Source organism: Crassostrea angulata, chromosome 7 (assembly GCF_025612915.1).
Source record: "Crassostrea angulata isolate pt1a10 chromosome 7, ASM2561291v2, whole genome shotgun sequence".
In the NCBI taxonomy this organism is placed as follows: Eukaryota; Metazoa; Mollusca; class Bivalvia; order Ostreida; family Ostreidae; genus Magallana; species Magallana angulata.
The window spans coordinates 48,950,827-48,968,239 of record NC_069117.1 but is presented as its reverse complement, the minus strand read 5'-3'; the positions used below and the strand labels follow the sequence as shown (position 1 = coordinate 48,968,239).

At 35.0% G+C, this 17,413-nt stretch overlaps 1 protein-coding gene across 2 annotated transcripts in view; it reads right to left on the bottom strand.

Annotated features, from left to right (window-relative positions):
- Positions 1–13,109: 13,109 nt before the first annotated feature.
- LOC128192137 (ETS translocation variant 5-like) overlaps positions 13,110–17,413 on the bottom strand; it is a 41,697-nt gene continuing 37,393 nt past the window's right edge. For both annotated transcript variants that reach the window (XM_052864611.1, XM_052864612.1), the window contains exons 7-10: positions 16,941–17,069; positions 16,352–16,411; positions 16,018–16,210; positions 13,110–15,025 (exon numbers count right to left, since the gene is read on the bottom strand). In XM_052864611.1, the coding sequence (XP_052720571.1) occupies positions 14,917–15,025; positions 16,018–16,210; positions 16,352–16,411; positions 16,941–17,069 (491 nt within the window). In that variant the 3' untranslated portion in view covers positions 13,110–14,916. The remainder of the gene's footprint in view (positions 15,026–16,017; positions 16,211–16,351; positions 16,412–16,940; positions 17,070–17,413) is intronic.

The following is a 17,413-nucleotide window of genomic DNA, read 5'->3' as shown; positions in this document are numbered from 1 at the left end:
TATCTAATCTTTCTTTTTTTTAAACTGAATTGGTTGTTAACCGAATTCAGCATAATTGTTTCTCTTTCCATTTTCTGCAACTGGTTTAGATAAATTATGAACATTTTCGCGGACCACATCGTCACACCTCAATGAATTGACGTTCGTTATGGTTCAATGTTTGACCCCAAATAGAAATTCACATAATCATATATATTGATGATCTCGATTTTCAAAAAATACAACTTTTGACAGATACGCCCAACATTATATACTAGTACATGTATTACCATAATCATAATAAAGTCAAATATCAATATTTACAAAATTTTGGTTATTTTAAGTGTCTAAAATATAGATTAAAACCTGAGTCAATTGTTCCACAGTTACAAACAAAACACATTGTATTTAGTTGTATAACTTTGTAATAATTTGTAATGTACAGCTTTGCTATTAAAATAATAATAAATAAATTTGGATATAAATAAAAAATCCCAAATATATAAGGTTATCACATGCAATATATCTTTAATCGAAATTCGAACCTATTTATAGAAAAAAAAAATACTAGTATATTACGGTAGCATTTTTAACACCTTTAAAACAAGGATATTTTATTGTTTGATTAACAATTGAATATAGTATCCGCCTTCTTGAATAAAGCTAGGATCAAATGGCATTGTTTTTTAATAACTGTCAACTCGATGTCTGCAAAAATTGATCTTCTTTTGTGTTTTAAACATTTTTTTTTATCAGAGAAAAAAGATATAACATAAAATAAATAACATTTTTGTGCAGTTGCTACACATCATTTAAAATATTTTGAATTAAAGCTGAAGGTATTTAGAATAAAATTCTCCACTATGATGAATTGCTTTGAAATCAAGAAACCTCCACTGAAATAAGCTACTCTAAATGCAAGTTAATTGTTCTGTCATCAAGAGAGTCACCGCTACTGTCTAATCCTCACGTTACAGAGACTCGAAGTCTGGTGTTGTGCCGGGTACATAAACTGCCCCCACCCCCACCCCATCCCTATCCCTCCCCCACCCTTACCAAGTAAAGCGAACGTCGCTAACAACTCACAACGTTTTAATTTTGTAGTTTTTAGTTATTAATTGTTTTTCATCGAGTTCTTACTGACTATTGAACGTTCAACATATCTTAAAAGACTAGCACTGCCATAGTTATTTGGCTTAGCGGTTTTTCTATTAGCCATAGACATGTAATACGGTGATTTACGGTCACGTGGCTAAATGCAAATTTTATTGCAGTAAAAGTGTGTAAAAACTAATTCAGCAAAATAAAAATAAAACCTAACAATCATGTTGACATCTGAAAACCACATATATTTGAAGAAAACTACCGCTGGATGAGTCGCCAATTTCAGGTTTGCATACATTTAGTGCGAATATACTTATAAGTACAGATGTCAGTACACTATAGTAAGTGAACGCAAGGACATGCACAAACGCACGTGCAGAATCCCTTAAACACAACGTACTATTTAGAAACCATGTCACATGAAGTGTTCTTTATATACCGGTATTTGTTTATAAAAAGTCACGTTACAAAATGCATTTTTGGTTTTTTTCACATTATTCGCCTGTAAGCAAAGATAATAATGTCACATTTATCAGTTTGACTTATTTATCTGATCCCCATCCTTCTATCTATTAATGGAACAGTATTGATTTACCTCTTAGGAAATTGAAGAAACAAAAACGGAGACATTGCTAACATATGTTTTATTTCATAAAATTTGTGAACTTGGATTACTAAAAAAGAGTCACCTAAACGAGTTTTACCATTGTCTTGTAACTTTGACTATATAACGCAAAAAGGTATGTCTAGTTCAGCAGAGACAATTAATAACTCTGTGGGTTTTTTGACTTGACCTGACCAATACATTGTGAAGTAATGGTACATGCTGACGGTATTCTGTAACCTCAAAGGAGCCTTAATATATGACAAACAGAAAATATACACAAAACAAATCATACACTGTATATCCACATTTCTTGAAAGTGAAAGTTTGGTACATAGCCTTTGTTACCATGGTTACAAGGTCGTCGCCTAGGTACGAGAGGTTATCACCCCGGAGTGGTTCTATGACGCTAAGTTGGGCGTGTTCCGCGGGGGTAAGGATCAGACCGAGTGGTGTTTGCGGTCAGTGTTGACACGGAGAGGAACAGGGACGTGATGTTTTGGGAGTGGGTGTGTGTCGATACGGTCATTTTATTTGCTCTTTATGGCTAAAAAGGTCAATGCTTCTGTAAGACGGCCATTTTATTGCCTGCGACACAAGAATGTGACAGCTTAACACATTGTTTACAAAATGTTAGTTCCATTACAGGAAAAGAAGGGCTTTATTGCTGGCAATTTCTCTCGAGACTTCCGGAAGAGGCCACAGTTCCTGTAGGTTTATTTTTTGTAAGATGTTTTGATCAAAAACAAGTGTATAATTTTTATCTGTTTTAACCTGCAATATACATGTACTCGTAAGATATATATTTCATGAAATGTTGATCTATGGCATGTTTTATATTTTTATCTGTCGGTGCAAGTTACGGACATCTTTTAATAAATCATTCTCTCAATGATTGCATAAATTTTGCAATCGGTACCTTTGTAATTGAAACTCCCATACATAAACAATTATTACGGGCCATGTCAACTATACACAAATCATCTAATTTTAAATCAGGTGCAGAAAATGCTAAATGGAAAGGAAATCCCCTTGCAATTCGCCTGTGATTTGCATAATTTCAAAAACACACATTTATTAATTTTGCGGCTTAAAATATTTAAGTTAAAAAAAATTAAAAGAACCACATGACCCAAGGAATGAAAATTATAAGTTTTATCAAAGTAGAAAAAAGATGGGAATTGCAGAGAAATATGTACATATAGGTACTATTTTAGATGAACAAAGAAATATCATAATATTTGTGAACTGCAGCCATAAAACCAAGGTACCAACTACAAAAGTAATGCGGTCATTGAGAAAGTGATTTATAAAAGATAAGGTTAAATTATTCCTAATACTAAATTATATAGTTAATGGCTAAAAATTTTAAGAATAATTTTAAAAGTAGAATTTATGGACAATTTTCCAGCCTCCAAATAACACATCTAGATGGCATATATGAATGTAATAGTGTGTTTTAGGCACATAATAGTCTCAGTACTGCCACGCTCCTACTAGCACCAGCTAGTGGGTTAACCCTTTAGTCGGTGGAGCGTTGGTTTTTACATTGAAGGGTCCCGAGTTCGAGCCTAATCGTAATCAGTCTACCTCTTCCATCACACAAACATAATTTAGTATATACACATTAAGTAACGAATTAAACGAGATAATAAGGTGTAAATATAAAAGGAGATTATACATGAAAAGCCTGTAAAATTATAGAGATTTAAAAAAAAAAATGATGAGAACGTGCATGCTCTCTCAGTGATCTGAGATCAACAAGAAACGACGTCATATGGCACAAACAACACGATGTCGTAGTAGCAGAGTTGTTATTGTCGTGAACAACATTAATCCGAAAACGTTCCCCCAGTGTTCGTCTTGTCGCTTACTGTCCCATAGGCGGTTCATTTTTAACTTTACAGAAATCTTAATCGTAGACTACAAACAACGTCAACAAAAGTTTTGAACTCGCAGTTATATTATACTCTGTCCCGAGTTTTTGCTTCCACAATTTTTCGCTTGATATATCGATATATCGATAATAATAAATACTTTTGTGCTCAAACTACGCTCATCAACTAATATGAAAAATGTCCAGATTATCTGTTTTGAAACGCCCCCTCTACCGCTTCAGGTCCCAAAATAGAAAGTCTACGGAGATTTTGCATTGCATCAGCCATTAATAAGCCCGGATGATAACGTTGAAAAATTGCGCGAGGTGTCCCGAGTACCTCCGAATGGAGAAAAGATGTAATTATTTCCCAGTTTAAATCTCCGTAAGAAATTTGTTTTCCTCCATGTTAACTTTTATGAGTGAAAAGGGATAATTTGTTAATGAAGATAGGCCTATCTTGGATATTGTCCATTTCATCAAGTGTACTTCTTTCACAGGTATTTGTATTTTTATTAAAACTCATCAAAATGTGATGGAAGCAATAACTTGGGACAGACTATACAGTTTGATGTAAAAACTGCAACATAATTTGGATTGTGGGATGTCCATGAACACGAGAAGCACATTAAGTACACGTACATAGAATTAGACAGGTTCAACCATTTAGCAGTTATAGACCTATATGTAATGTACTAGTATGTACTTATAATACAAAGACGGTTTTGAGAATAACAATTATCTGGACAAATCAAAGTTAATAAAAGTTTAGTCTGCAAAGCAAACTGGCGATATACAAGGGTCTGATTTATAATATCATTAACGATTTTCATATTTGATGAAAATTAATTTTTTTTGTTTTTTGACTGCGGTGATTTATTATTATTGTTGCGAACTTTGACTTCAAATAAACAGTGTATTCTCTGAAGAATTTTACGAACACTGAAACAGCCAAACGTAATGTATAATTTGCATTCAATTTGCAAATATGCAAAAACGGGTCATGTGACTTCATACAAATAATGAAACGCTTCATTATTTCGATCTGACCTACATTAGAATGTCTGTGATTATTTTTGTGTACCAGTTTTTGACAAACCACAAATGTTAATGAAGAGTTCTTGGGAGAAGTGACAGAAATTGTTGAATTTTAAAACTTTTGATAACCACATGTTCACTCAAAGATTCATTAAGTTTTATATATGTAGATCTAGGTAAATGCTTCAGAATAAAAAAAATGTTAACCACAACTGCTCTCTCTCTCTCTCTCTCTCTCTCTCTCTCTCTCTCTCTCTCTCTCTCTCTCTCTCTCTCTCTCTCCTCTCTCTCTCTCGTTTTACAGATAAACACCAGCGTGCGTGCCTTTTGCACGTTTATAGAATGATTATTTAAAACTTGTAATTTGCAATTGCTGCCAAAGATTATCCATCAAATATGCAGGCTTTTGTGTTCAAAAATGATAATTGTTGGTTTGGCTGGGACTAGATAGATCGTATATAAAGACAATTTCCATACATGCATTTGCATTGCAAGTATTATAATATAAACTTCCGAAAAATTGTTTGATATTTGGTATTTTCTTGAGACATTTTCTGGAAACACTGATACCACATTTAAAATTTGATTTTTGTGATGGTTTTATTGCATTTGCTTTAAATTGAAAATGTCAGTTTTCGCAGGATCAGTACTAATAGAATACACTCTTCTTACCTTAGCATTCTGTACTTTTAATGCAGAAACAAGTACTGCATGGTAGCCTGGAACAAATGATGGCAGCAGACGCCCTTACACTTTTAGGTCATCTTAATACTATAAATATAAATTTTATACATTGACTAGATTTATTTTCGCTCTGTGTCTGGTAGCACATTGATAATAATTCAAAGTTCATACCAAAGTTGAAACCAATCCGTCATTTTTTTTATTTTACATATTCAGCTCCATATCCAACATATTCGACAGGTATAAGGGTTTGCTCCATTGCTTTACCGGCAGCCAATCAAAATTGGGCATGTTTTGATTTTGTTTCATTGCAAAGCATCTGCACCAATCGAAATTACGCATATTGTAACCAATCAGAATGCAGCGTCGCACAATTCAAAAACACTCGACGAGGTGTTATTGTTTAATGTAAATGTATTGAAATCTATTCCTAGCGCGCTTTCGACAATATTACATATCGTTTAGACATTTATGCAAATGACTTCCCGTCTCCCGACATCAAACGACAAAGGTTAACTTTTTGTGTCATTTTAAAATCTGGAGAGATGGTATCAAGCCTGGAACATTGGGCGTCAAAAGAATTGTTTTACGGAAGTCATTAAAATAATGCTAAAGATAGTGCGGGCTCTTGGTATAGTTGGCAATATTCAGGATGTCTTTGACTTGTCATTGCATCTCGGCGTGCACAGAAACCGGACAAGGTACATCGACACTTTTTGCATATATTCTGTTCTCAGCATACATGAATTTCTGTTTTCTTCTTTTTTTGATCATGTTGACTCTCTCACCAAAAACATTGTTCCAAAGAGGATTTCCTTAATTAAGCCCCTGTTTGATTACTCAGTAGTTGTTCCACCTCGTCTTGTTCAATGTAGAATTCTGTATACAGTGTCGGCTAACAAAGAGCGTATGTATTGTCACATGGCATGGTTTTCTTAATCTCTGTCAGAAGCTATAGATTTACGTCAGTACATTGATTAAGATACCGAAAAACAGACACATATAAAAGTAATAAACTCTTGAATGACGTGCATACTCCAGGAAAAAAACCGATATTGAACATGCGTTCATCAACATGGTTCCTACATTGTGTATATACATGTATATATCCAAAATACAAAATAAGAGAGAGAGAGAGAGAGAGAGAGAGAGAGAGAGAGAGAGAGAGAGAGAGAGAGAGAGAGAGAGAGACATGCTGATATATACTAGTGTTCTGTAAATCATACCGATCCCTAGAAATACATCCACTATGGTTTCTTTTGGTGAATAATACAGCCAGACACACTCCCTTCTCATTTATTGTAAGTAAAAACACATTCACAACAAACATTGTTCGGGATCGATAGGGCTCGAAAGCTGCGGTCAGTGGCTTGGTGACACGGCGAGCAGTAATTGTTTTGTACTAATATGGGACGGTGGGTAGGGTGGTACTTTAATTCACAGGACAACTGCAGTGTGTATCTAATTCAATAAGACCCTGTTCAGAGCGATAAGGCATTAGAAAAATAGATTAAAGTGCTACGGATATTGTTTTTGTGAATTTCTGCTGCCATAATTATTCATTTTCTGTATCTGAATAACATTTTTTTTTCATATTTATGAAATAATGAGAATGTGTAAAAAGTGGAACGAAGAAGTCGGTTTTTACACTGAATATCCTTTATATAGTTAATCTAAACAAATACCTGGTATCGATATAGATGCATAAACGTTACAAAAACTACAACACCGCCAATATTGGAGCATCCCCTCGAGACAGGAAATGTGTTTTGAGCGCCTTGCAGTATTTATGCACACAAAGGAAGCTCAGATCTTCATTGAACATTGAACAGAATATGCATTAAAATTAATTTGGTCTTCCCTTGAACAACGTCGATAATTCACGCGCGGAACCAAAGGGGGGGGGGGGGGGGGGGTTCCAGACCTTTAAGTTACTGAAAATAGGCCCTTGACCCCCCCCCCCCCCCTTTAATATCTTACAATTTTTCATCTTGAAAAATTGATTATAAACTGACTGCCAAGTCTAACTAGTTATGGGCAAAATTTAATAGCATATGAAAAAATCGCGTTTTGGAATTAGAAATTTCTTTAGACTATTATATTTTATAGTTCTCCTTATTTACAAAGTGTTCTAAAGAAAAATGAAATTTATTATAATGTCTTGAGTTTCAGACTAGGAGTTACGATATTCCAAATAAATTACAATTTTGCTAGTTTTAATAAGACCTAAATCAATATACAGATGTATTATACTGAATGTTTTAGTTTTTTAAGTCAATTAAATGACGTTTTTAGGAATGACGTCTACGGCGAACCGTATGCGCATAATTTACATGCCTGTAACAATTCGGTTTGTTACACTTTCATGTTAAATACTGAAATCTGATTGGTTTAGACGCAGTTGATAATCCGTTCTATTACCCTCAGCGTTAGCAACACACTTTGCAACGGGTAACACAACGAATTGTTATATGCGCGTTAATTATGCGCGTACGGTTCGCCATAGAATTCACGTCATTTCTATGTAAAAGCAACTAAGGTCTCTTTAAAATTAAGAAATTCAGTATGATAAAATAAATAGTGCCTGTTTGGGAGAATAACAGTTGAAATTGACACCCCTCGAAAATCGTTGTCAACCGAAGCGAACTGTTACCCTCCCAAAGGGCACTATTTATATAGCGTTACCCTTTGCCAAGTGTGTTGCTGACGCTGAGGGTAATGTCATGTTGTAAATTTTGAAATTTACTGGCTGGGTGTAAATTCAAAAATTTACAACATGACAGTAAAAAAACAGATTATAAACTGCGTTTTAACCAATCAAATTTCAGTATTTAACATGAAAGTACGTGTTTATTAATATGATTTATCATATCAAAGGATAATTGGACACATCGTAGTAGAACATTTCAAGTCAAACAAGTTTATCCCCCCCCCCCAAATCTTTTTATCGATCAAATTCGCCGCCCCAATATATGAAATACCTTCCGACGTCCCTGTCCCTAGTTATTCTATAAAGTTGAAAAAAACAAATTAATGTGATAAGTTATTGAATACATGTATAATAAATGTAATCTAAGCTTTTCATGCATAACGTCCCTTGGACTCTAGAAGTTGCCCTTTTCGGATACAAAAAAAATTATTTGTCATGTGAGTATAGTTAACGGTTTTGTTATGTGAGGATTTAAAACTGGATGTTTTATTTTGGTGGTTTTTGGAGGGTTTATGTGTGCGCTCGCATGTGATTGTATGTTATTTTTTGTCCGTTTGTTCGAATTGTTTTGCTTGTTTGTTGCATGGTTTGTGTTGTTTGATGTTTTCTTTTTTTGTTTTTTTTTTTTGACGTAGCATGTCAAGGCAAATTTATTTATTTTTCTCAGCTCTCAATACGTAATGTTCGAACTTCGAGAGATATTTATAACGGGTTTGTTTTCTCATGTTCTAATATTATATTTTTGGCCTCTATAAGACCCGATAAGATTCACGTTTCAGACAAATATTTTCTTTATCACCATTAAACCAGGTGCTTCTTGCAGCCAAAGCAAAGGTCTGTGTCATTGAGCATGCAATGCCACAATACATGGCGCAAGGTTATGTACAATCTATCTCTTTTGTTTGGGTTTGTTGCTGTTTTTATAATTGTTGTTTTGTTTTGTGGTTTTCGGGAGGGGCTGTTGTGCTCGCGCGTGTGTGTTATTTTAATTTTTTTAATGTTTCGTTTGTTTGGGTATTTTTAATTCAGGGAGCATAGCATGTCAAAGATCATTTTATTTATTCTTCTCAGCTCTCAAAACTTACTGTTTTAACTTCGAGAGATATCTATTACGGGTTTGTTTTCTCATGTTTTAATTAACAGTGTATTTTCTTGGCCTCTTTAAAACTCAATAAGATTCACAGTTCAGACAAATATCAACTTCATCATCATCAAACCAGGTGTTTCTTGCGGCCAAAGCAAAGGTCTGTGTTAATGAGTTTGTAATGGCACAACACCTGGCGCAGGGTCATGTAAAATCTATTTTGACATTACGGAGGCTGGTTGGTCAACAAATTAACCACCAGATCTACATACAATTTTAAGATATGATAGGTTTGCTTATGAACTACTAATATTATTTAGTAAAGAAAAATTCCGTCCTCCTTCATAAAAAAACTATGATACCATTGTTTACAGATTGAGTAGGTCCTATTTTTGATGCAATAAAATATTTTCCGTTTTATCTTGTGTCGTAAAATTAGCCCCTTCAATTTGTGTTTTTTCTTTTCTATATTTCTAAATAAAAGTTTTTCTTCTATAGCAGATCAATATACAGTCTAAAAATAGTCACGAACATCGAACCCTCTTAAACTTTATTTTAAACAATGCAAAAATGGAGGGGTAAATAAAGATTTATTTAACAAAGCGGGCAACACTTTAAACGGCTCATTCCAAAAACCTTGTCCAAGTGTATCGTGGTAATTCATTTGAATTCATCATTAGCAATGCTATCTCTTACTGGGTAAGCGGACAAACCAAGGGTTCGCTGGCAGGAAAACCTGCAGGTTAATCTCAACCTCATGTAATTCGTATTTATACTCTTAATAAACAACGGAAAAGATGACATATTTCTTATTCCCAATCTTTTATATCATTTTAGGCAGTCAACAGATACCTAGGCTATTCCTTTCTTTGTTATTTGTGCTATTGCAACTTGAACGTCAAATGACTGTGACTGTGGGAAGTCTCTTTATGTCCATCTTTGCAAGCCTACCTCCCGGTAGATGCGTGGATGCTTACTGTCATTTTGTTTCAATTTTAGAACCGTTTACGTTATGTCGTGTGTAACACATTCTATTCATGTTGAATAGGTTTGTTTTGTGATTTGCCAATGTTGAATAGGATTGTTTCATGGATTAAAGGTTTTGGTTTTTTTTATGGATTCGTGCTTTGCCTATGTTGGATTGATTTGTTTCGTAAATTGATGGTTATCCAAGTGTCTTTTACTAATTAACGATATTTTTTTAATTGTCGATGAGTTCATGACTAGTTAGTCATGACCTCATTGACAATTTTTAAAAGTTGTAAATTAGTAAGAAACAAGGTCGGTTTGTTTTGTGATTTACTGATTTGCCTATGTTGAAATATGCTTGTTTGATTAATGGTTTTCCATCGTTGATTTGGTTTGTTTCATGGATTCATTTTTTGGATTATTGGTTTTCCAACGTTCATTTAGTTTTTTTCATGAATTCATTTTTACCTTAGTATGTTGAATAACTTTGTTTCATGGAATCATGATTTGCATTTGCATTTTGCAGGATAAGTTTGTTTCACTGGTTATTGAATTGCCTCAGTTGGATAGGTTTCTTTGGTTTCATGGTTTACCTAGGTTGGAAAGATTTGTTTCATGAATTCATGAATTAATGGCTAGCCTATAGTTAGTTTTTCTTGATTTGTTTCACGAATCGTATTTTCCAAGGCTATTTTGGTTTGTTTTAGGATTTTGTTTGCCTAAATTTTTGTTTGTTTCGCAAGGAATGGTTTGTTTCATACTGTAGATGCAAAAACAGACTGAATACTTTAATTCCTGGATTCATGCAATGTTAATATGATCGGTCTGTTTGTTTCGTTCTTTCAGGGTTTATTTTTGCTAGCGCTCGAGAGTATTACAGTAATACTATACTGTACTACGTTAATTAAGAAATTTAAACCAATGTTTCAGAAATCTGCTTCTGTGTTTTGTGATGGCTACAGCGCTTAGCCCGTAAAGGTCTATGGCATTGGTTTGCAATATGGATTCGTGGTTTCTGAACGACTGTTAAGTTTATTTAATGGGTTTTGAGGTTTGTTTATGACCGAAACGAATTTTAAATCAACGAAACAAGTACAATGTGTTTTGATTGTTCCTCATCAAACAACATATTCCTGAAACATGTAAAAGCAAAAACCAGGTACAATTTTACAACATGGCCATTGAGTAAATATGGGTGAAAGGGTATGCAAGTTCCGATTTTGAAAAAAAAATGCTGTTATTGTTTTTTAAATGTAATATGTATATTTGTTAAACACTATTTAAGTGGGCGGGTTGTTTATATATATATATATATATATATATATATATATATATATATATATATATATATATATATATATATATATATATATATATATATATAAAAAACACCAAATACATTTAGCATTTATAAAATTGACAGGATGAAACAGTTGCACTGTAACATTTGTCAGAGGAAACCAGATGTCAGATTTTAAAATGTAAAATCCGAGGGCGGTTTGTGGATCCCTACCTACCTTCCGGATATAACTTTTAAATATGGTACACATTCATGTAATCCAGAATTAGTATGTCATACAGATTTAAACGGAAACAAAAAATACACTTCATAGCGCAGAAAAGGCACGGCATTCAGATGGGACTTACCGATGTACAGCAAACTATAAGAAACACTATTACACGAACCCAAAGGGACAAATAGAAAACACAACCAATATATATATATATACTTTTACCTATTTCATGTTTTTAAAATCATTGATGCATATTGTTATTAGTTTTGAATGAAAAGCTGTATGCCTGGAAAAAGAATGATGAATGTTTGAAATATAATGACCTAGAATATTAACTTGTTGATCAAAATACGACCAGATCCCTCTCCCCCGAGGGTCTGGTACACAACAGCGCTCGGGCGTGTCCACAACAGCTGGCTGTAGGGCCAGGCTCGAGTTATGGCAGGTGTAAATGATCTGTAGTCCGGTCCGCGGTATACACCGTTTCCGACGATGATAGACGAGGCGCTAACGAATCCTCTCTCGCCCTTGGGGCTGCAATGCGGGGCTGTGAGGAATGCGGACATATTTAGAGGACTTCCCATTCCAGTGATAGATAATGCGCGAGACATTAAAAATAAATCAAGGGGATCAAGTACATTCAAAAATACATTGAAAACGAAAGATGAAAGTGTTATTTGTATACAGGATGTATCACTAGGTTCAAATTATGATGCATTGAATTGGTCGAGTGAAGTTTTATCATTGAAAATAACTGGCTGTGAAAATCGAGAATCATTGCAGGAGTGGTGATGGTAATACTATAACGACCGAACTATGAAAACAGTGATTGAAAATATGTATAATGAGAAGGCCCATAGGCCTCCTCGCTCACCTACCAAAGGGCGAACAGTTTAATTGAAAAGAAATTGAAATACACACTCAACATGTTGGTTATAATCAGTTTCACACATTTTTGATACATTTTATTTTATTTATTGCATCTTCTGCTGCGGACACATTTCTCTTATTAAACAAGCTTTGTCACCTCATTTCTACTTCGATTTTATTATTGCACATGCATCTTTAATAGCCCCTTGCAGCAGTTCTCAAATTGAAACAATATATTTATCTCATCACTATGCGTTCATTACAAAGTAACTCGTCATGTGTGAATCGTCCACCCTCATTTTCCGGGCGTATGACGACAAATTAGTAACCGCCCGGGGAATAATTCAAATAAATACATTATACTAAAAAAAATTATTCTGTATCATAATTTGAGCTTGTTTGTGGCCTTTGGTGGTCAGTCTTTTGCACTAATACATGTATTAAGCAAGTTCCAAAGTAGGTATACATGTACGTTTAATCAATTCGCGTAATTATTCATGTGAGAATAGATGTCAGTTGTGTTTGCGTTCCATGAAAATACATAATTTGCGTATCACAAATCGTTCATATCGATAAAGCATCAAAACCTGAAAAGAGTTACTCCCCTTGCGATGGCCTTGGCTCAGAGTTCTCGAGCAACTTGTTGTATTCAAAAGAAACAAGAAACACAAACAGAATCAGGTAAAACAGGAATATTTAATAGATAACTGACATAGGAACAGATCACACGGTTACAACAAAACAGACTCGTGTGGTCACTGTTCAAAGCAGACGACAAGTCTGAATATTGAGCAACAGAGAGAGGCTGCCGACCCTACTTATGCCAATATGGCGCTTAGTCTTTGGTTAGGATATTACATCGTAATCTTCTGCATTCATTTTCAAACTTCTGAGTTAAAATGAGAGAAGCGTCTCATAAAAACCAATTTCTTGACATTTAACGCGTTTTTTACAAATTGGATGTAGATTGTAGCTGGCTACTGTAGATATGCTTTTTTTCAATTTAATGAGATATTGATTGCTTGAGGTCTCTGTAGAATAAAACAGTAGACAAGTACTATTGATTGTTAATAGTAAGGCACTGGAAAAAATAACTAGATATGTCAGGAAAGGAAATGGATTTCAGAGTACCACACTCCAATCTTGTGTTATAATCTGTTAGCAGGGTACTGTTACATAGGCTGACAACATATAGCAAAAATATCCCTCCCCCCAGGAAAATGCACTTTAGAGTTTGCAATCTCCAACCTACGGTGTAACAATTTTATCAAGATTTTAAAAAATATCTCGTCAGAAGAGAACAATATCACACTTTAATAATGGTATCTTTAAAATTTTTTGACAATTTAATCTTTGACAGCTTTGCTGAAGTTTGCAGACAATATTACACAGCCACTCATTTAAAAACTGTTTTAAAATAAGCAAAGAAATGTGGTACAAAGACATTTTAGCTGATAAATATACAGATCTCCTGATAGGTAACAAACAAAGATGGTCCAGAAAGACCATCCATTAACAGTATAAAAATAAGAATCTCAATTTAGAGGCACATACATTACAAGCCTGTACATCAATAATGCCTGATGTAGAATTGTACATTAAAATACACTTTATTTATAAAATAACACTATCTAATATCTATCGTCATTGTAAAAGGTGTGCTAAAATCCCAAAATGCCCTGTTCTTGTCAGTATCCAATCAGTTAACAGATAACAAAAAGATATAACAGACAAAAAACTGGAAGGTAAAGTGGTCAGATTTGGGAATGTAAGGAGAATTTGGTCAAATCCAGTGGCAATTCAATATGTACACAAAACTATTCAAACTTCGTGAGCCAAAATAACAGGTACATCTATGCATATGTACAAAGAGTCATTAAAGCTGATTTTTTTATTAAGTTTTGTGACCAGATGCTGCAGTGCACTGGGCAGAGGCAAAATAAAACCACAGAAGTCAACAGGGAAAGTTTTGGTCCGAGTTCAGTACATAGTCATGCAGTCCCTCGTGTACATCACAAGGTTGGGAGAGTATGGCACACCAGTCTGCACACTTGGAATTCACAGTATCACACAGTTAGAAGGAAAAAATAAGAACAGCTCTACCAGAGCTGAACAGGTCTTTAACAGGTTTCTGTGTGTCCATTTCACACGAGACCGGACGTGTCCGGCCAATATTTGGTCGCAGCGAAGGTGTCAGCTTAAGTGACTTTTTTTTCCGACAGCATTGTTCGTTGCCTTGAATCCTGCTTGACAGACTAGCATCATGAGGAGTAGTAACCCATTTAACTGAAGACCTGAGATAGAACCTGGCTCCAAGTTTCAACAAGGACAACAACACCTGCCATCTGGCCCTGCAATGGTCCAAACTGTCTGAAGCCAGAAAGCCAAGGAGATTATCACTCAGTCTAAAACCAGCAAGTTTTTGGAGCCCATTGGAGAAATGAAGTCCTTATGGAATGTTTTTGTGGGTGGTTATTTTCACCCTCACACATTCGAACAGTCAATCTCCAGAATCGATTTCGGAACCTCCGCAAACTGATACACCAAGCGCTGCCCATCCACTTTGTTTAGGATTCCTCGAGCATAATAGTACCTGAAGAAATAGAAAAGGAGGTCATCAGTAAAGAAGTACTTTTAATTTTTATGTCTTCAATTTAGGCTATTAATTTTGTTTTCAAATTAATATTTTTTGTTCATAATTGTTGTATGCTAATTCACAAAGCATCTAATTGTTCTCCATTGTGTACTTTGTAAATGACTTCATTGTTATTTTTACCGCTGTTTTTCAAATCGCTCTGACCTGTTGCACCTACATTCTTATTCACTTTCATAAATTTACAAGAATATGTGAATGAATGACAAATGTTATGTATAAACTGGGATTAATATTCAACATCTACTGCATTTAATTGAATTAAAGCAGGACATTATTAGCCTGTACTGGGAAGAAGAATAAATCTGTAGGCATGTGATCGGCATTACGAGTTATGATTGTCAATCACTACTTGGGACCAGTTGACAGAGCTAGCAGTTGTAGGTGGCAGAATGGCCGAATAATCCACCAGTTATATCCCGCAGGTAAACCGTACAATCAATGACTTAGCACCAACCAGAGGTCTCTATTTAGTCAACAGTGGAAGTCATTTCCATATCATTATCACGATTTTTAATTAAAAGTAAATTCCTAGCCCAGGATGTTTAATGCAAATAATGCTATAAAACAACAGCTTTGGTCTTTAGCAGGAGTGGTTCGTCAGTTTTGTTTTGTTAATTAACAGAATATTTCTATATCAAAATAGATTTATGCCCAGGACAATGTGGAAGGTTGAATAATAAATACAGGATACATTTATTAACTACCCAGATAATCTTTCTGTTTTTTGAGTGCATACAGCCACCCTGTTTATTTCACAATACCCTTCTCTTATTCATTTTCACTAACTGTCTCTTCACTAATTCAATCACTGTTCGGTGTATGAGGGGACTATTAGATCAAGACTGTACTGTAGATCTGTGTTAGGTGTACAGATAAATATGAAGTCAGAGATAGATCTCAAAAGCATTTAAGCTGGGGGTCTAAATTACCTCAAAGCTCTCCCCATTGTTTCGTAGTTCATATCAGGCTTATTTTTGTGTAGACCCCACAGTTTGGAGACGGCTTTGGAATCAACCAGTTTGAAGATTCCCTTCTCCCGATTGGTCCATTTGATGTACCTGGGGCAGGTCTCCCTGTTCTGTAAGAGCTGCAGCAGGAACTCCCAGAGGTAGGTCGTGGAACCTGCCAGAAAGAAAAACCCACGTTAAACATCAATAATGGCTGATTGTTTTATAAATATCTTATTCAGGAAGGCATTGTACTGCAAATATTTTCTGATTTTGTGGTGACGGATTTACTGATCATAGCTGATTGATCACTCACTTTCTCGCTTCCTTTTTGGCTGATTGATGGGGCATTCCAACGGATTTTTGGGTTTTCTTCCTGTAATTAGAGTAAAAAACATCATGTTTTTATGGCCCAACAATTAAAGTTTACGCTATCAATGTTCAGATTGAATCTACTTTATCACTAATCAAGTATTTATTGATATAAAACCCCCAATATGCACCATGTCTGCAAACGACTCGAATGTCCTGTCAGTCACTGGGCATGTGGGGGTGTAACACGTTCATAAACAGGTAATCAATGTCCAACAAGGCCAAACAAAGTGGGACCGTAAAGCGATTCAACCTTGACATTCATAACCAGTTTGATCCATATCTGTTCTGTTTCACACTCAGTGCCTGACACTATGGGTTCTAATGCCTACATAGTTCACTTTTTATTATTTCCCATATCAACTTCACTTCCCAACCATTTTTTATGGTGTTTTGGTTATATTTGCTTCGTCACCAAAAAATGTATATAAATCGTAAGTAGGTTGATTACGTATCATATAAAAGCTGCCACTTAAAATCTATATCTAGAGATAAAATCTCATAACTGGAAATTTTGTACAAGAAAAAATTACCTTTCTTGCTCTTCTGTCTGATGGGCGATGAGGGGGGTGAATTCGTTGTAGAGGTGAGGCATGGGTCACTGTGCGAGGGGATACGTGGAGATGCTAACAAAGGACTGGATGATGGGTATAAGTTGTGTTCTGCAAAAATAGAAGAAAACAAATCACTTAATTTAACTACGGCTGTATCCACCTACTGTTAACAGCTGCCATAAAAATTCAGAGCTCTGAGAGTAATTATACACCAGTGTCACTGACACAGTTGATGCAGATTTTATTTCAGAAAAACAGTAGCTTATATCATATACACACATTTCTCTCGTATGTGCGTACTCTGAGTGTATTCACACTTTGTAAAAAGCAAGATGGCATTAATTACACAACAACAGGAGACAATTAATCTTTACAGAAACTCTCAAAGTTCAACAAGAACCACACAGCCCAAGAAACGGACGGCCATTGACTTGGGCTCCTCTATGTCCCCA